Genomic DNA, 21,262 nt, shown 5'->3' with positions numbered 1-21,262 from the left:
CCATCTGCATTGAATGCAAAACCCTATCTGATAAACCAATGTATAATGTACTATAATAATCCAGATGGGTAAGAACCAAGGCTTGCAACACTGATCGAAAAAATGTGGGTGGTAACAACACTTTAGCGGACGCAACATTTTTAATTTATAAAAAGCCAACTTTATAATGTGACTAACCTGAGACTTCATTGACAATTGAGAGTCCAAAAGAACCCCCAAACTCTTGATCTCTGACTGTATAGGCACCGCAAAATTTGTGGATAACCACAAATTCTTTCCAATCTTTGGAGCCGTATCCCTACCCATAATATATTGGTTTTTTTGATATTTAGAAATAAGCAATGAGTGGTCAACCAGTCTTTCAACTGTTTAATGATCTCCTGAAGATTTTCCTGTGGAACTTCACCCTGAACATTACTGGGCAAAAAAAATTGTGTATCATCTGCATAGATGAAATGTTGATCTAAACAGTTTCTGAAATTATGACTTGCTGTTTTTTCAGGTGTGCCAGCTGGAACTCGGTTTTCGCCATAATGAAATACAGCACATTGTAACGAAAATTCCAAAGCTTTTAACCATAAGCAAGAGGAAACTTACAGAAACATTTGATTTTGTGCACAATAAAATGAACATTCCCCACCATATCATTGTTAAATTCCCTCAGGTAAGATGGTGAATAACTCTTTTTGTGTTGCTGATTGTTACAGCTCCGATTAAGTACTTGGGTACTTAATTTTTTTTTTTTTGTCTTCTTGCTGCCACGTGAGAGTAACTCTGGCCGCCAGTCCACAGTGCAGTGCTGGTGCCTGCTTCAAAGGAAGGCGGTTCCTACCTTGACTGCCAGAAGAATAGGATGCTGACAGTCATATTTAGTAACGACGGCAGCAAAAGACCAAATGGTCAATTCAGTCTGCCCAGCAAGTTTCCTAAGGTAGTAACCATCATTCTGTGAAGGTTACACCATGTCTCTGTTTAGGGTAGTAACTGCCATTTCGTGCTGGTTACCCCCAAGCTTTGTTAAGGGTCGTAATATTTACAGTCCAACATGCTGCTTGAACATGCTTTGCTTTTGGGCTTAGATGCAGAATCAGTCCTGTGTTTTTTCCCTAATGTCTGCGTATCAGTACCCCAGACTGTAAAAATCGGGGCCTAGCATTGGCTGTTGTCTGAATTAAATTCCCCCACCCCACCCCTGCCATTGAAGCAGCGAACGATGTTGCATTTGCTCCAGAAGCATCAAGGCTAATTAGTTAATGGTAGTAATCCCATCTGCTTCATGCAGATTACCCCGATGCACCCTTTTATTTATTTCCAACCTCTAACCTTTAGGGATCCACAGTGTTTATCCCATGCCCTCTTGAATTCGTTTACTGTTTTCATCCTCACCACCTCCTCCGGAAAGGTATTCCAAGCATCCACCACTCTCTCTCTCTCTGTGAAGAAATATTTCCTGATTTTAGATCTGAGTCTTCCCTCCCTGGAGTTTCATTTCATGACTCTTAGTCCTGTTTCCTTTCCAACAGAAAAGGTTCGAAGTTCATGCATTATTAAAACCTTTCAGGTATCTGAAAGTCTGTATCATATCCCCCCTGCACCTCCTCTCTTCCAGGATATTCAGATCTTTCAGCCTCTACTCATAAGTCTTCCGATACAGACCGCACAATATTTGGTCGACCTTCTCTGGACCTTCTCCATCCTGGGTCTATCCTTTTTTGTTGATACAGGCTCCAGAACTGAGCATAGTACTCCAGGTGAGGCCTCAAAAAAGACCCGTAAAAAGGCATTATTGCCTCCTTTTTCTAACTGGTTATTCCTTTCTATGCAGCCCAACATTCTTCTGGCTTTAGCTATAGCCTTGTCACATTGATTTGCTGCCTTCAGATCACCAGACACTAATATCCCAAGGTCTCTCTCCCAATCCATGCACATTAGTCTTTCACCTCATCACTTACAGCTAGGGTTGCCAACTGTCTTGATTTTTCTGGACTGTACAGAATTTTGAAGTACTGTACTGAAAAAAGAGGAAGGGTTAAAAGTTCAGAAATGTCCTGATTTTCGCCCTCCAGCTGCTGATGAGCATCCCAGCCTCCCCTGTGATTGTACAATACAATGTGTGCTTTGGTAGCTACACTATATTCAGTAAGTGTTGTTATAAAGGAATATATGGTAGACCCTCCTTAAAAGCCCAGTACCAGGCATTTAGCCTGGTCCATGTTAAGCCATACACAATAAGGAAGCTCTATTCTCAGAGCATTTCCCTAGAAGGGGGGAATAAGAAGCTAGGCCTAGAGAGAATAGGAGGCCCCAGAGAAGAGAGAGAAACCTAGGGAAGATTAACACAATATCCCATGAATTGCATTGTGACTTTTCTTTATAAATTGCTCAGGTAAGCTGATCTGTTCTGCTTGTTTTCTTGTCTATAACCAATAAAAATTTATGAAAGAATAACCATAATCCAGCTTGAATCTGTCCTCCGATAAGCCAAACAGTGCTCACAGTGTCACAGTTGGACACATTTATTTTGCATTGCTTGCTTAGACTTCAGTACACAATTTAATCATAGGCCTTAATTTACAAAACAGTAGTTAGCTCCTGGATTGGTTAAAGCAAACCTTTTGTGGAGTTAAGATGTTTGAGAGCTAGTGGTGAAAATATAAGGCTCCAAAGAGGTAGCCTCAAGAATAACATTGGAAAATATTTCCTCACAGAAAGAATGGTGGATTCATGGAACAACCTACCAGTGGCGCCAATAAAGGCAAAAACAATAAGAGTTCAAGAAAGCACGGGACAAAAAAAGAGGATCATTGATTACAGAGTGAGGGGAAAGTCAGAGATTAACTGGGGTCTATGATATTGTAGCAGCAAGTAAACTGGGAACACTAGATGAGGCCTTATCTCAATTCAAATTGTAATAATTGTAATTCAAATTGTATACTTGGTTTTTTATTCTCTTGACAATGTTATTTAAAGTTGCATAAATGTTCATTGTTTCATGTAATGCCATCTGGCAAGTTTCTTTTTGTTCTATGTAAACCGGTTTGATTTGCATCTAATGTAGGAAGATCGGTATATAAAAACTAAAAATAAATAAATAATAAATATCTGCTATTATATTCTATATTTCTGATTGTGAAGGTTGAATAAGTCACATATGCTTGAGCTCCATCAGCAAGATATTAAATAATATCTCCAAATGTTCAGAAATTTGACAGTTGAAAGTTGTCAACCCTACATAGAGCTCTTTTGGATTACTGCACCCCAGATGCATGACTTGCACTTCATGGCATGGCATCCCAGGTGCCAAATCTTCGACTACTCTTCAAACTTTCTTAAATCACTTTCCATTCTCTCTACTCCTTCGGGTGAGTCCACTCTGTTGCAAATCATAGTATCATCTGCAAATAAACAAACTTTACCTTCTATTCCTTCCGCAATGTCTCTCAAAGATATTGAACAGAACCAGAGCCAAAACTGATCCCTAGTGCACTCCACTTAACACTGTTCTCTCTTCAGAGTAGGTTTCATTTTCCATTACACACTGTCTCCTGTTAGTCAGCCAGTTTGTAATCCACTCCACCACCTTGGCACCTACTCCTAAGCTGTCCATTTTATTCAGAAGCCCCCTATGTAGAACCGTATCAAAAGCTTTGCTGAAATCCAAGTAAATCACATCAAGTGCTCTTCCTTGATCCAATTCTGTAGTCACCCAATCAAAAAAAATCAATCAGATTTATCTGACAGGACCTTCCCCTGGTAAATCAATGCTTTCTCAGGACCATCAACTCACTGGATTGTAGCTAATTCACTATAATTTTCTTCAGCAGAGTCTCCATTAATTTCTCTACCACCAAGGTGAGACTAACCAGGCTGTAGTTTCTAGCTTCCTCTTTGCACCACCCTTGTGAAGCGGGACCACAACTGCTCTTCTCCAGTCTCACGGTATCACTCCCGTTTCCAGGGATCTATTGAACAGGTTTTTCAGTGGACCCACTACCACATCTCTGAGCTCCCTCAGTATCCTAGGTTGTACCTCATCTGGCCTCATGGCCTTGTCCTCTTTCAGTTTTTCTGGCTCTTCCCATACATTCTCTTCTGTAAACGGAGTTTCATCTACTCCACCCTCATCCATGGTCTTGTCAATCAGCAACGGTCCTTCTCCAGGACCTTCTTTAGTGAATACCAAACTGAAGTACCTTATCCTCCCATCACTGATAGCACTACACTGGCTTCTAGTACAATCCAGAATTCACTACAAAGTATTAACTCTACTTTTCAGTATCATCAACAATATTAACCTTTGTTTATTAGGAGTGACATTTCAACATTTTCTAGCGTGTAGCCAGATGGACTCAGAACAAGTGGGTATAGTGTGCTCGTGCTAGCCGTTGGAGACGGATCTGACGCCAGCACGGGTACATATACCCCCACAGGAAGTGAAGCAACTCAGTAATTTCCATCTCCAAAGCAGTTTGGAGAGCCTGCACGCTCGCTGAGCGTGTTTTCCAATACTACTTTCTACTTTCCAAATTTCTCAGACGACGAGCCCTGCACTCCTGCGGTGATACCCTCGGGTCCCTTCCCCAGTCGAGTTTCCCGAGGTGATTTCTGTGGTCCCTCGGAGGTTTAGGCCTCGGTCCGGTGGCCGAATCGCGGCAGGGATCTAGCCCCCGAGCGAGAAGGGCTCGGGCCTGGCTGAGAGGCGCCTCGGTCCCGGCGTGGACTTAGCCCCGAGCGAGACGAGTTCGGCGGCTTAGAGGCAGCGGGTGCACTTCCTCGAGCGCGGCGGTGAAGGTATTTCCCCTCTCCCCCAGCAGCCGGAGACCGCCCGGGTTACAGCCGGGAAGCGCCGAGGATCAGGTAAGGCGTACATCTCTTACTTTTGGTCTCCGAGGTACGAGGATTGGTAGCGTAACCTGCACTTGGAGCCGGTGATAGATACACTCCTCCGAGTGCGCAAGTTTTCCACATCCCTCACCTACATAAGGATCTGGAGAGTATTTGAAGCCTGGTACGACACTCATGGCACCAATCCACATGCGACTACTATCCCTATTGTTCTGGATTTCCTGCAGGATGGGCTTCAGAAGGGTCTCTCCCTAAGCTCCATCAAAGTTCAGGTGGCAGCGCTGTCTTGCTACGGTCCCAGGAGGGATGGCAAGACCATTGCCACGCACCCAGATGTTTCTCGCTTCCTGAAAGGAGTCAAGCACATTCGTCCGCCACTGAAGTGGCCAGTGCCCCTGTGGAACCTCAACCTTGTTTTGGATTTCCTCGCGGGATCCACCTTCAGACCCCTTCGGGGCCTGTCTCTCCGTTCGCTAACTTTGAAGATGGTGTTCCTGCTGGCAGTGTGTTAAGCACGCCGCATCTCAGAGCTACAAGCGCTGTCCTGCCGTGATCCCTTTCTCAGAATCACTCCTGAGGCTATCCATCTTCGCACGGTTCCCTCCTTTCTACCTAAAGTAGTCTCACAATTTCACCTCAACCAAACCATATCCTTGCCAACCACGGCGGGTTTGAAGAAATCAGAAGAAGGGCGTTTGCTACGCCATCTCGACGTCGGCAGATTACTGCCCAGATACCTGGAAATGACAGAAGTAGTACGAAAGACAGACCATCTGTTCGTCCTTCACAGCGGGAAGAAACAAGGAGAAGCGGCCTCACGGCCCACCATCGCCCGCTGGATCAAAGAAGTTATCGGAGCGGCCTACATAGAGGCCGGGAAGACACCGCCTCTGCAGGTCAAGGCTCATTCTACCAGAGCGCAGGCGGTCTCTTAGGCAGAATCTAGGATGTTGTCGCCCGTGGAGATATGTAAGGCGGCGACATGGTCCTCCCTCCATACCTTTTCCAGATTTTACCATCTGGATGTCCAGGCCAGGGAGGACACAGCATTTGCAAGAGCAGTTCTATGCGGTCCTCAGGCAGCCTCCCGCCTGGCTCGGGAGTAGCTTTTGTACATCCCACTTGTTCTGAGTCCATCTGGCTACACGCTAGGAAACGTTGAGATTACTTACCTGATAATCTCCTTTTCCTTAGTGTAGACAGATGGACTCAGCATCCCGCCCGGCTGCCGGTATACATGGGTTTCACCGATTCAAGGTAAGCCTCATCACTTCTTACATGAGTGCGTCCACTCTACCAGGTGTCGACGTCTTCCGGTTGGGAACGCTGGCGGTCTCCAGCTACTATCAATCGGTCAGGGGAATCCTGTTTCACTAATTAATCGATCGGTCAGTACACATATATCCATAACAGCTTTTACAAGGAAGATTACTGAGTTGCTTCACTTCCTGTGGGGGTATATGTACCCGTGCTGACGTCAGATCCGTCTCCAACTGCTAGCACGAGCACACTATACCCACTTGTTCTGAGTCCGTCTGTCTACACTAAGGAAAAGGAGATTATCAGGTAAGTAATCTCAACATTACACACTACAAAGAGCCCTAAGATCACAAAACAAAGGTCTTCTAATGGTGCCTTCCACTCTTCCAGAGACTTTACATCAGATAACAAGAGTTTCAAGTGAGAACTGAAAATGTGGCTCTTTGGAAATGCATGTGATTTAATGTAAAATACCAAAACGCTGATGCATCCGACGTCAGTACCAGAGACAAAAGCAGTGGAGTGAACAACATGTAATGTTCGATGTAAACTGTAATGTTAGAATCAGAATTGGGATTTTTGTCGACCAAAAAATGTATAAATATGGACTAGATTATATAGTTATTAATGCAATGTCCTAGAATATGTATGATTATGATGTAGAATATGTATTTGTTATGGTGCTGTCCTAGAATATGTATGATTATGATCTAGAATATGTATTTGTTATGGTGCTAACCTAGAATGTGAATGTTGCCACACAGTATGTGATTGTTGATCAAGAATATGAAGGCAGATAATGTAAACCGTTGTGATCTTCTTTTGGAATGACAGTATATAAAATGCTTAAATATTTGTTTTAATATTTCTGCTATTTCTTTGTCTGTCTCTACACCTTGCGCCTTGTCACCTTTCACTATACCACTTTGGGCCTTCTTTCTCTGATATATCTGAAAAATGTTTTGTCACCTCTCTTTACCTCTTTGGCAGTCCTTTCTTCTGCTTGACCTTTTGCTTTCCTGATTTCTTTTTTAGTCTGTCAGTTTCACCAGGTATTAATCCCTGTGTTCCTCTTTTTAGGATCCTTTATACGTCCTGAATGCTTTTTGCTTTTTATTTTTTTTCAGCCACCTCCTTTGCGAACCAAATTGGTTTCTTTTTCTTCTTACTTTTCTTTACTTTTCTAACATATCGATTTGTTTCCTTTGTGAATGCTCCTTTTAATTTGGCCCACTATTGTACCACCTCACCCATTTTCTCCCAGCATTCTAGTTCTTCCTCCAGGTTTTGACAAAATCTATATTTTTCAAATTCAAAACTCACATGAAGACATAACTTCTCTGTATCATATTCATGATATCATACCATCTGATGATCGCTGGTGCTCAGGTGGGCAACAACCCAGACATGAGAGACATTATCCCCATTAGTGAGCACTAGGTTGAGAATCACACCCTCCCTGGTGGGCTCCACTATCATTTGTTTGAACAGAGCCCCTTGAAAGGCATCCTCTACTTCTCTAGATTCTGTAGAAGGGATACGCCAATTCACATCTGGCAGACTAAAATCTCCAATGAGCAGCACTTCTCCCTTCTTTTGGAAATCTTCGATCAGATCTCTGTCTAGTTGTTCTGTTAGAGTCAGGGGCATAGTTCCCTCTAAGCTGAGCGTGTGAACAATTGCTCATATTTTGGAGCATCACTCATAGGTTTTACATGGTCATTCACATATATTTTTCTTTGTGCTATATCTTTGTGCTATATACAGAAATACATCGCTAATACTGGTGCTCAATAATTGTTGGTTTAAAAAAAAATTGTTGCTCACATGGAAATAAATTTGCATATATCTAGTCACTTTTTGAAGGAAGTATGGTCGGGGGTCTGTGGACCACACCAGTGTAAATGGAAGCACCATCTTCTTTCTTTAGGACAGCCAATAATGCTTCTTCCCTACCCCACGTCTCTTGCATTTCAGTTGCTTAGACATTGTTTTTGACATAAAGAGCTGCTACTCCCCCTTTTCTGTCCTCCCTAACTTTCCTTAATGAGTTATAGCTTGGGATGGCTGAATCCCAAACATGAGACTCAGTGAAGCATGTTTCCATAACAGCAACAGTGTCCAAGTCCACCTCCACTATTAAGGCCTACAACTCTGGGATTTTATTGCCGAAACTACGAGCATTTTTAGTCTAGCTTTCCAACTTTTCTCTCTTGGTTTGATGCTCTTAGTAGTCACCTTTTCTGCTTTTTTGAGCTGATTGATTTTATTTTCATCTCCCACTTCCTGTACTGCTTGGGGATGACATGCCAATTTCATTGGCCATCTCCTGCCACTCTCATGCTCTAGTTTAAATGCTTAATAATATATGATCTGAATTTCTCACTTAGCATCCTCTTTCCTGCCACAGACCAAAGGTAGGCCATCCTTACCATATAGCCTTTTACTGCTCCAGACATGGCCCCAGCCTCCAATGTATTCAAAACACAAGTTCTTTATACCATGTTTTGAGCCATGTATTGAAGTTGTCTATATGGCTTAGCCTTCCCTTCTTTCTGTGAACAATTAACACTTCTGAAAAGGCAATAATCTTCGCCTTGTGCCTAATCTTCTTCCCCAGATTCTGGAAATATCTCTGTACTGTTTGGATGCTATTTCTATCAAGGTCATTGATCCCCAGATGGATGACATCGATTTTTGAGTCCTTACTTTATTCTTTAATTGTATTGACTTATCTGGTTTACACTTCTAATAGCTGAGGATCCTGGAAGGCATTTAACTATTTTGTTCTCCTTGAAATGAAGTCCCAAATTAGTACCTCTGACAGTCTCCCAGCACAAGAATCTTTGTTATGACTTTTAATCATGTTATGGGGTTTTTCTGTGCATTGGGTAACTTCTCTCCTTCCAGATAGTACTATAGTTTCCATTGCTGGAACATTTTTCAATACAGAAAAGATATTTTGTACCGTAATATGAGAGAGTGTGTATCTGTGTCGCTTATCTTGTCCTACCAGAGCCCACTGTAATCTATTAGAGGGGATGAAGATGGCGTCTTAGCAGAGACACAGAGTACTAAGAGCTTTTACCTTTTCCTCATCTCTCTTTTCCATGATGCTGAACACCAAGAGAAAGGTGAAAGTTCGGGAGGTGTCCCCTGTCATTTCCTCTTCTGGCCCTTCTCAGCTCAAGATTGATGGGTTCCTAGCCCCCACTGGGCTATTATCGGCAGTTGTTGGTTCCTTGGGTGGAGGTGCCGAGGAGCGTGCAGCCCTCCTTCCTGACGCCAATGTCACTCTTGAATCCCAGAGCGCCGATTACTCCGTCCTCTCCGTGGCTGGTTTCACCAATGGGATCGGCCTTGCCACCGTGTAGGCAGTTTCAGAACCCTGGATCAGCGGCTTCTGGGGAGGATTTTCTCACCGATGTGAGTCTTCTGTCTGGGAATGTGTCCACGGAACCTGCTGAGCTTCCAGGATTGCATGGGGATGCCAGGCTATCTGTGGAGACCCCAGCAATCGCACAGATTCAAGCCTCATTGCTGCTGCATGGAGTAGAAGCACTTGGAGGCTTTACATCGCCCTACATCAGTCGAGGTTTGAGAAATCCTATTGTTTCTCCTATCCTGGATAAGCCTACTGTGATGACTTTGGATTCTGTTTCGTCTGCTTTAATAACTCTAGAGAAAATCTTTCTTCCTTGGTTGGCATCACTTCTGATATATATAATCAATTTCAAGGTACTAAATTGTTGGTTATCCAACATGGAGAAAAGATAGCCGATATGGGTAATCAAATTGCTACCTGCCAAAATATTCAGGTAATTTTAATACATCCTGAATTGATCCATTCTAGGATGTTCAAAAACATTGAGAATTCCTTTCGTAATTTGGATCTCAGAGTTTTGAATTTTCCATTGAGTGATCTGTTTTCCCCAAAGGATACCTTCAAGAAATGTTTCTGAAGTTCTTGAGATTCTACCTGATCTCATGCCTACTATTGCTAAGCTTTATTTTTTGAAGAACTTAAGTGAATTCTAATATTTCTACCCACCAGCCAACTTTGAATTTAACTGAGATCTTAGAATCTTCTACTGATCCTATAATTTCTAATCGGGGGACATTGATTGTTTCCTTTGTATTTTTTTCCAAAGACCGTGACTTTGTTATAAAAATGTTCTTTAGCTACAGAACATCATTGTTTTTCGGCCAACGTGTATGGATTTATCCAGATATTATACATGTCAATGTAGAACCGTACCGGTAGATGTAGTACATGTACCGGTAGATGTAGTGTATTTGGATTTTCAAAAGGCATTTGACAAAGTTCCTCTTGAGAGGCTTCTAGGAAAAGTGAAAAGTCATGGGATAGGTGGCGATGTCTTTTCATGGATTACAAACTGGCTAAAAGACCAGAAACAGAGAGTAGGATTAAATGGACAATTTTCTCAGTGGAGGGGAGAGGGCAGTGGAGTGCCTCAGGGATCTGTACTGGGACCCATGCTTTTCAATATATTTATAAATGATCTGGAAAGGAATACGACGAGAGAGGTAATCACATTTGCAGATGATACAAAGTAGTTAAATCACAAGCAAATTGTGATAAATTGCAGGAAGACTTTGTGAGACTGGAAAATTGGGCATCCAAATGGCAGATGAAATGTAATGTGAATAAGTGTAAGGTGATGCATATAGGGAACAATAACCCATGCTATATTTACAATGTTAGGTTCCATACTAGGAGCTACCACCCAAGAAAGAAATCTAGGTGTCATAGTGGATAACATATTGAAATCATTGGTTTAGTGTGCTGCTGCAGTCAAAAAAGCAAACAATGTTGGGAATTATTAGAAAGGGAATGGTGAATAAAATGGAAAATGTTATAATGCCTCAGTTTCGCTCCATGGTGAGACCACACCTTGAATATTGTGTACAGTTCTGGTCACCGCATCTCATAAGAACATCCCATACTGGGTCAGACCAAGGGTCCATCAAGCCCAGCATCCTGTTTCCAACAGTGGCCAATCCAGGCCATAAGAACCTAGCAAGTACCCAAAAAATAAGTCTATTCCATGTTACTGTTGCTAGTAATAGCAGTGGCTGTCAACTTAATTAATAGCAGGTAATGGACTTCTCCTCCAAGAACCTATCCTTATATAGTTGCGATGGGGCTGGAACAGAGAAGGGTGATAAAAGGGATGGAACAGCTCCTCTATGAGGAAAGACTAAAGAGGTTAGGACTGTTCAGCTTGGAGAAGAGATGGCTGAGGGGGGGATATGATAGAGGAGTTTAAATCATGAGAGGTCTAGAACGGGTAGATGTGAATCGGTTATTTACTCTTTCGGATACTAGAAGGACAAGGGGGCACTCCATGAAATTAGAATGTGGCACATTTAAAACTAATCGGAGAAAGTTCTTTTTCACTCAGTGCACAATTAAACTCTGGAATTTGTTGCCAGGGGATGTAGTTAGTGCAGATAGTGTAGCTGGGTTTAAAAAAAGATTGGATAAGTTCTTGGAGAAGAAGGCCATTACCTGCTATTAATTAAGTTGACTTAGAAAATAGCCACTGCTATTACTAACGAGTAGCATGGGATAGGGTTAGTTTTGGGGTACTTGCCAGGTTCTTATGGCCTGGATTGGCCACTGTTGGAAACAGGATGCTGGGCTTGATGGACCCTTGGTCTGACCCAGAATGGCATGATCTTATGCCTGCAAATGTATCTTTACGCATCAGAATGATAAGCTTATATATTTTGATCCTGCACAGCTGTGATATCTGGATGCTCACCTTGTCTCTAATTGATATCTTTTTTTATCATGAGATGTCCCATTTAATCTCTGCATGTTTACTTTTTCTTGTTTTCCTTATTTAGCTGCTCCTTTGATCTTATGTTCCCTCGGCTTTCCTTTAATTTAGTGAGACTTAGGATTTTATATAATATGTAATATCTATATATATGGACCGACAAAACAGGAGGGTAGGCCATCTAAGAAAGCCATTAGGAAACAAAGTGGATTAGACGCCACGGAATAGTCCAATCTCAGAGCTTTATTAAAATGGAGACGCGATCTTTTAAATGTACGCCCGACTCAGGCCGAGTTCCGCCCCACACAGGGGCTGCCTCAGGGGCTAAAACAAATAAATAAATATAACTTAACATACAAGACAAATAACATAAAATAATTTAAAAAAAAAACTACATGGCAAAAGGTAACACAGAATCTGAAGGTATTTCATAATTACTTAAAATGAAGGAAACAATGGACAATAAAACCTTGAAAAATTAAAAAATAAAAATGGATACAGTAACCAGGAAACAAAATGCAGTATATGATTTACCTATATCTAATTAGTCTTATTGCAGTGATGGCTAACCTATGACACGCGTGTCAGAGGTGACACGCCGAGCCATTTTGGCTGACACGCGCAGCGTTTCGAGGACTATCAGGATTTTTTTTTTTTTTCCGGCTGCGCCGAGCCTTTTCTTTTTCAGCTGCGCCGAGCCTTTAAATGTGTTTTTTAGTTTCCCCCTACCCTCCACCAATGCCCCCGGGCGCAGGGAGGCTCATGCGTCGCAGCGATGAGGCTCAAGACAACGCGCTGATGCTCCTCCTTCCTGCCTGTGCGGCCCCGGAAGTAAACGTTGCCGGAGCCGCGTGGGCAGGAAGGAGGAAGCGAATCAGCGCGTGCAGAAGAGGAGGAGCCGCCGCGGGTCGCTGCGAATCCCAAGTCGCAGCGGCCCAAGAAGAGGAAGAGGCCCGGTAGCAGGGCTGCCGCGGCCCGAGAAGATCAGGGCCGCTGCAGAGCCCATCCTGCGGCGACCCGCGAAGAGGAGGCCCAGAGGTGAGAGAGAGGCTGAGGGCCCGTAGAGTGCGTGTATGAGGTGAGTTGAGAGAGAGGACCTGAATGTTTGCAGAGACAGCATGTGAGAGCCTGTGTGTGTGTGTGTGTGTGTGAGAGAGAGAGAGAGAGAGAGAGCATGTGCCAGTGAGAGCCTGTGTATATGAATGATTGTATGAGAGAGCATGTGCCAGTGAGAGCCTGTGTGTATGAATGATTGTATGAGAGAGAGCATGTGCCAGTGAGAGCCTGTGTATATGAATGATTGTATGAGAGAGAGCATGTGCCAGTGAGAGCCTGTGTATATGAATGATTGTATGAGAGAGAGCATGTGCCAGTGAGAGCCTGTGTATATGAATGATTGTATGAGAGAGAGCATGTGCCAGTGAGAGCCTGTGTATATGAATGACTGTATGAGAGAGCATGTGCCAGTGAGAGCCTGTGTATATGAATGATTGTATGAGAGAGCATGTGCCAGTGAGAGCCTGTGTGTATGAATGATTGTATGAGAGAGCATGTGCCAGTGAGAGCCTGTGTATATGAATGATTGTATGAGAGAGAGCATGTGCCAGTGAGAGCCTGTGTGTATGAATGATTGTATGAGAGAGAGCATGTGCCAGTGAGAGCCTGTGTATATGAATGATTGTATGAGAGAGAGCATGTGCCAGTGAGAGCCTGTGTATATGAATGATTGTATGAGAGAGAGCATGTGCCAGTGAGAGCCTGTGTATATGAATGATTGTATGAGAGAGAGCATGTGCCAGTGAGAGCCTGTGTATATGAATGATTGTATGAGAGAGCATGTGCCAGTGAGAGCCTGTGTGTATGAATGATTGTATGAGAGAGAGCATGTGTCAGTGAGAACCTGTGTGTATGAATGATTGTATGAGAGAGAGCATGTGCCAGTGAGAGCCTGTGTATATGAATGATTGTATGAGAGAGAGCATGTGCCAATGAGAGCCTGTGTGTGTGAGAAAGAGAAATGCATGTGAGAATGAGAACCTGACTGTGTGTTTGAGGGAAGAAGATGGAGAAAAAAGAAACAGAAAAAAAGACAATATAAAAGGAATTGGCAAAAAAATAAGAAAGGGAAGGTGAAAAAAAAGCCTGTGACCAACCAATTAGAAAACTAAGATCAGACAGCAAAGGCAAAAAAAAAAAATGTACTTTTTAGTGATTGGCACATGTACTCTTTGGGAATGTGCAAGAATAGCACTTTCTCAACGGATTTCACAATGTAAGAGATCAGCATGGAGAAAGTGGAAGCCCACGGGGCCTGCACAGAGGAGGCAGCAGAATGGACTTCAGTGTCAGTAGCAGCAATCGGCACCTCCGCAATAGCCACGCGGCATCAGTGACAGTGGCAGCAGAGGAATGAGAGAGGTTCTGAGGTTGCTGGCAAAAGAAAGAGAGGGGGGGTCTACCTTTAGTGTGTGAATGTGTATGAATGGGACTCTGCCTGGGGGTGTATGTGTGTGAATGCATGGGTGCCTGCCTGGGGGTCTGTGTGTGTGAGAATGAATGTGTGCATGCCTGGGAGATGGGGAGGGAGTGTTGTGAACATGAATGGGAGCCAATAAAAGAAACCGACTGACAGATGAAGTTTGTAACGCTTGCTTGGACTTGAAGTGTACGAAATACCAACCTTCAATTGAAGATTTAGCCAATGAAATTCAGCAACAAAAAAGTCACTAAGCAGGTAAGGTAAAGAATTATTTGTTTTTGCTTTATTAATAAATACAGTATATATATTAAAATTATAACTTTGTTGATTAGAGCTACAAATATCACAAAATTATGGATTTTTCTAGAAGTGACACACCACCCGAGTTATGCTCGGTTTTTTTATGAATTTTGACACACTGAGCTCAAAAGGTTGGCCATCACTGTCTTACTGTGTATGAATGTGCTTACATTAAATAATCAGAAGTCTGGTGGTCTATTGATATGTGCCTTAAAAAATCATAATTAAACCATAATTGGGTAAAAATATTAATTTAAAAAATAGGTAAATAAATGAAGAAATGCAAATTGTATCAAAATTGAGATACAAGGGTGATGCCGCAGTTAAAAGTAAAAACTAAGGTAATAACTAAACACTCCTATAAATATCACTTTAAAATATGTAAACCAAAAACATAAAGCACGCCCATGAACTGTGCAAAACTGTAAAAGAAAACAACAAATTTTTATGTACTGAACCCATACTGCCAATGCAGGAAACTACCTTTAAAAACGCAGAGTCTCAAACAGTATAAAGTAAGCAACACCGGAACATGATTGCCGGCATACATACAATGACTCAACCTTGAAAGAAAGCACTCCATAAGTGAAACTAAAAAACTAAGAGGTAGATCTTTAAAAAGTATGCGCGCGTGTACTTTTGTTCCCGTAACCGGCGCGAACAAAAGTACGCTGGATTTTATAAGATACGCGCGTAGCCACACGTATCTTATAAAATTTGGGGTCGGCACGCGCAAGGCTACGCAAAATCGGCAGCCTGTTCGCGCCGAGCCGCGCAGCCTGCCTCCATTCCCTCCGCATCCCCCCACCTTCCCCTACCTAACCCACCCCCCAGCCCTACCTAAATCCACCCCCTACCTTTACCCCCCCCCCCCCCTTACCTTTGTTGGGCAAGTTACGCCTGCCGCCTCGCATCCTCCGGCACAGGCTGCTGTGCTGGGGGACTCGGGACCGCCCTCCCAGCCCGCCCCCGGACTCGCCCCTTCCTGCCCCTTTTATGAAGCCCCGGGACTTCTGCGCGTCCCGGGGCTTTGCGCGCGCCGGCGGCCTATGCAAAATAGGCGCGCCAGCGCGCGTAAATCCGGGAGGATTTAGGCGCGCAGGGCTTTTAAAATCTAGCCCTAAGCGCTATGAGAGTATGACTTCACTGGTTCTAAAAATAAAATACCTCAGAGCAGACCGGCTCGCTCTTTGCTTCGAGCGGCAGTAGCGATAAAAAATCTTGACGCTGAATATTTGCCGAAAAAGCAGTGAATCTAAAATGTGATAAAATAAAGTTTAAAAACCAGCTGTAAAAATATTAAGCCTTACAAAGTAAAGAACAAAATCATTGAGCAAGAGCAACTTACTTATAATGAATACAGCGAAGTGTCGTCTCCAATGGAAAAGCAGCATTGACTGTAAGTTGTTAGTGAAGCCTTTTAACTTTTCAAAAAACGCACCAAATAGCGCTGTCAATCAAATAAAAACGCGCCAGAACCGCTGTCTATCAAACAAAGGGGCGTGGTCTGTGAATTGCCCGTGTACCACAACTATATCAACACTGAGAAGTGTATCTGTTAATGGCAATGGATGAAAACAGCACTTTTGTGAAATATGTGCAAAAAATAGCCAAATAAGCAAGGATACTGATTAATGAATGTATGGCACTGAGGATTTACTAATGTAAAAGTGATTAAAAAAAAAATATGAAAAATATTAAATATTGTGGGGTAGATTTTAAAAAAGTGCGTCTTCGCGTACTTTTGTTGGCGCATCAGGCACAAACAAAAGTACGCTGAATTTTAGTAGATACGCGCGTAACCGCTAAAATCCTGGATCAGCGCGCACAAGGCTGCCGATTTCGTGTAGCCGGCGCGCGCTGAGCCGCGCAGCCTACCTCCATTCTCTCCGAGGCCGCTCCGAAATCGGAACGGCCTCGGAGGGAATTCTCTTTCGCCCTCCCCCCCCCCCCCGGCCCTGTCTAAACCCCTCCCACCTTTGTCGGGGGATTTATGCCTCCCGGAGGGAGAAGTAAATCCCCGCGCGTCAGCAGGCCGCTAGCGTGCCGAGACTCGACCCGGGGGCAGTTCTGGAGGGCGCGGCCACGCCCCCAGGCCCACCCCCGAAACGCCACGTCCCGCCCCCAAAACGCCACGCCGATCGGCCACGCCCCCCTCGAAAAACCCCAGGACTTACGTGAGTCCCGGGGCTCTGCGCGCGCCGGCAGGCCTATGGAAAATAGGCACGCCAGCGCGCAAGACCCTGCTCGCGTAAATCCGGGCGGATTTACGCGAGCAGGGCTTTTAAAATCCGCCCCTAAGAGCACATAAAAATAGGACCGCACAGACAAATGTTTAGCAATATGGATTGACACTAATGAAAGATGTAAATACACAAATAAAAATAATCATAATTATGAATTAAAAGCACATAAAAATATAAAATATAAATTAGAAGCACATAAAAACTAAAAACATAGAGACGATTAGAAACAAAGTAAAATTAACTCTGTAGACAGGTAAAATCATATAAAAATTAATGTGTGCCCCAAATCATGTTCCGGTGTTGCTTACTTTATACTGTTTGAGACTCTGCGTTTTTAAAGGTAGTTTCCTGCATTGGCAGTATGGGTTCAGTACATAAAAATGTGTTTTCTTTTACGGTTTTGCACAGGTCACATGCGTGCTTTATATTTTTGGTTTACATATTTTAAAGTGATATTTATAGGAGGGTTTAGTTATTACCTTAGTTTTTACTTTTAACTGCGGCATCACCCTTGTATCTCAATTTTGATACAATTTGCATTTCTTCATTTATTTACCTATTTTTTAAATTAATATTTTTGCCCAATTATGGTTTAATTATAATTTTCTTAAGGCACATATCAATAGACCACCAGACTTCCGATTATTTAATGTAAGCACATTCATACACAATAAGACTAATTAGATATAGGTAAATCATATACTGCATTGTGTTTCCTGATTACTGTATCCATTTTTATTTTTAATTTTTCAAGGTTTTATTGTCCATTGTTTCCTTCATTTTAAGTAATTATGAAATACCTTCAGATTCTATGTGTTACCGTTTGTCATGTATTTTGTTTTTAAATTATTTTGTTATTTGTTTTATATGTTAAGTTATATTTGTTATTTATTTGTTTTAGCCCCTGAGGCAGCACCTGTGTGGGGCGAAACTCTGCCTGAGTTGGGCATACATTTAAAAGATCACGCCTCCATTTTAATAAAGCTCTGAGATTGGACTATTCCGTGGCATCTAATCCACTTTGTTTTCATATCTATATATATTACTTTTATTTTCCTGAGATTTCAGAGTCTCAATGTTTTTTCTGTCACAAGTGTATTCTTGTGTTATTTATCGAAATGAATAAATAAATGGGGGAAAAAACCCCCAAAGCCACAACAGTTATTACATTGAATAATAGACATTTTGATAATTTGTTTTGATATGGAACACCTTAAATATGATTATTTGCAAAAGAGCTTATTACCAATTATATTAATTATGTACTTTAGCAAGACTGTATAATAAGGGCAAGCCCAGGGGTGGGTGAGTAGAGGGTTAGGGAGGGAGGGCTTTTAACAGTTGAAATGGCCTTTTATTTCTGCTTTTTTTTTTTTCTTTTTATTTAGCCACAATACACTTTTGCCTTTTTTCCCTCAAAAGAATCACCCTCAAAGGTACCCAATAATACAAATGTAGACATATTTTAAATAAGCAAACAATTCCACTTAGTTCTTAAATGCCTCACACAGGAAGACTTGCAGACAATGGCTAATTCCTGCTGAAAAATACTAATCTTAAGGCAAGTGAATTCTACAGTCAGCCCCTCTCCCTACAGACAGTCTATTAGTAATCTTATGAGGCGTCTTTTTTTTTTTTTTTTTCAGACACAATATAGTTGTTAGGATCCCTGGTTGATAGTAGTGGAACCACCGATTAGACCGCTTACCTTGTGACGGGAATCTCAAAGGCACTCTGAGTCAGGGCAGGCAGCAGACAACGAAGTCCAATACTCAGTCCGGGTCGGGGCAGGCAGCAGACAATCAGGAACCAAAGCAGCAGATAATCCAGAGGCAGGCGGCAGGTAGCGAAATCCAATAATCAGTCCGGGTCGGGGCAGGCAGCAGACAATCAGGAACCAAAGCAGCAGATAATCCAGAGGCAGGCGGCAGGTAGCGAAATCCAATAATCAGTCCGGGTCGGGGCAGGCAGCAGACAATCAGGAACCAAAGCAGCAGATAATCCAGAGGCAGGCGGCAGGTAGCGAAATCCAATAATCAGTCCGGGTCGGGGCAGGCAGCAGACAATCAGGAACCAAAGCAGCAGATAATCCAGAGGCAGGCGGCAGGTAGCGAAATCCAATAATCAGTCCGGGTCGGGGCAGGCAGCAGACAATCAGGAACCAAAGCAGCAGATAATCCAGAGGCAGGCGGCAGGTAGCGAAATCCAATAATCAGTCCGGATCGGGGCAGGCAGCAGACAATCAGGAACCAAAGCAGCAGATAATCCAGAGGCAGGCGGCAGGTAACGAAATCCAATTCTCAGTCCGGGTCAAGACAGGCAGAAGACAATCAGGAGTAGAGGCAAATCCCCAGGCGAAAGCTCCACAGAACAATCGTGGCCGAAGCAGCGATTTGGGGAAGCTGCTTTCTTTAAATAGACCATTTTCCCGCGCAAACGGAGCCTCTGCTGGCGTCTGACGTCAAGGGGGCGGAGCCAACGCTTGAGTCCCGCGGTGATTGGCTCCCCTTGCTGCGCGGAGACGCCGCTCTGCCTGCTGAGCAGAAACGCCCCGATCCCCGCTAGCTCGCGCTACCGACGCTGCCGGGACCGCCCTGCTACTCCCCGGAGCCGGAACGCCGCCATCAGCGCGCTGCCTCGCCGCGGCCCGCGCGTCAAAGGTAACAATAGTTTTCCAATTGATAAGCAGGCTGAATTAGCCATGCTTTCTAGGGACATCCCCCAGGTAGCCTGACGTTGAAAACTCTCTCGATAGATACAGAGCTGTGCTCTGCGTGGCTGTTCCCATGTGGTTTCCAAATTCTCCTCAGTTTTTTGTTCTTCCCGCTCAGCTCATGGATGCAGCTAAGTCTCTCTTGTGCCTTTTTCTATTTTTCTCTTCTTCCTACCCTCTTTGTTCCCCAAACAGCACTTTTCAGTGCTACCATGGCTCCTAAAGCCCCAGGATTCAAGTACTGCCAGTGTGGTAAGGTTATGTCTGTCATGGACAGACATAACTATTGCTACTTGTGCCTGGGGCTGGACCATGACCAGACATCCTTTCATGCCTGTGGAAGGATATCTCCACAGGCCCAGCACAGAGACCCAAGAAATCGGCACCAGGTAAAAGAGCAATGTCGTTGGAACTGGTTTTGAAGTGGAGTCGATTGGAGGCCCCAGTTAAAGGGTTGAGCATAAAGGGTTCAGGAGGTAAACCCCCGAAAGACCTGGTGTGTCGTTTAAATTGAAAACTCTGGCGCCAGATTCGGTACCATCTAAAAAAGGTAAACACCACGACACATGACTTGCAGGGACACTCTGCACGAAGTACCACAATGCATGATGAGCAGAAGCATCCGATGCAAGACGACGCAGTACAACGCTTAGGGCCTTGACACAGACATGATCATTATTGACATATGCATCGAAGAATAGTAAAAAGGATTTCAGCTCTGTGTCAGACCATCCATTGTTGATGCATAAAAGGCATAAAATTGGAGGACAGCCCAAAGGTGGTTCTCAGGCCCAGTGGCACCCAGATCCAAAGGTGGTATTCACTGCAGAAGAACTTGAGGGGCAGGATGATTCTGACATGGTTGTCCTCGGGGTTTCAGGGAGATCTTTCTCTCCTTCATCTAGGGACAGGCTTGCCAGAAGTGTCCAAGTGTAAGCGTGAAAAACCCCAGCTACAGGAGCCCTTGCTGAAGCAGCATAATCCTACATGGGGCAATATGTCCAGTCACGCATGCATAGAGGACCAGTTTCCTCCATCCTTCTGGTGGTGCTGCCATCGACTGTGGGCAGACAGATGACCCCATCTGGGGATGGGAGACCAGTGGATTCAGCCCTACAAAGGACAGACCAGCATCCTCCTCTTCCCAAGGTTGGTGGAACAGCCTCAGGCTATGTCCCAGATCTCTGATATTCTGAAGAACTTTTTTGGCTCTATGCTGCCTACTCCTCAGGTTGAGGTTCCCTTGTGGTGTGAGTCGGAGGACAGTGTCTCGAGATCCATCCCATCTTCCCTCCCGGGAGAAGAAGGGGTAGAAGATACTACCTGCCAAGAATTCAGCTCAGCAGGCTCAGGTGATTGTGATGTTCCAGCCTCCCCACCAACATCTCCATGATCATCCACAGGGATCCCCTCAGACCCCCCCAGAGGAGCCACCAGAACCCTCCTCACCTCCTGAGTACATAATATATTCAAAGTTAATTGAGAAGATGGGATCCGTGTTGAAAATCGAGACAAAAAAGCTACCCGACCCGAGGGCAGAAGTTCATGGGACCCTCAAAATGTTTGATGCTCCATCTGAACCGACAGCTCTTCCGTCTTATGCACTTTTGGA

At 43.8% G+C, this 21,262-nt stretch overlaps 1 protein-coding gene across 2 annotated transcripts in view; it reads left to right on the top strand.

Annotated features, from left to right (window-relative positions):
• Window positions 1-21,262, top strand: part of MTERF3 (mitochondrial transcription termination factor 3) — an 86,726-nt gene that overhangs the window by 54,515 nt on the left and 10,949 nt on the right. For both annotated transcript variants that reach the window (XM_029591755.1, XM_029591754.1), the window contains exon 7: window positions 503-664. In XM_029591755.1, the coding sequence (XP_029447615.1) occupies window positions 503-664 (162 nt within the window). The remainder of the gene's footprint in view (window positions 1-502; window positions 665-21,262) is intronic.

The sequence above is a fragment of the Rhinatrema bivittatum genome, chromosome 2, assembly GCF_901001135.1.
Source record: "Rhinatrema bivittatum chromosome 2, aRhiBiv1.1, whole genome shotgun sequence".
NCBI lineage: Eukaryota > Metazoa > Chordata > Amphibia > Gymnophiona > Rhinatrematidae > Rhinatrema > Rhinatrema bivittatum.
Note: the sequence above shows the minus strand (reverse complement) of the source record. Positions and strands in the feature narration are given on the sequence as shown.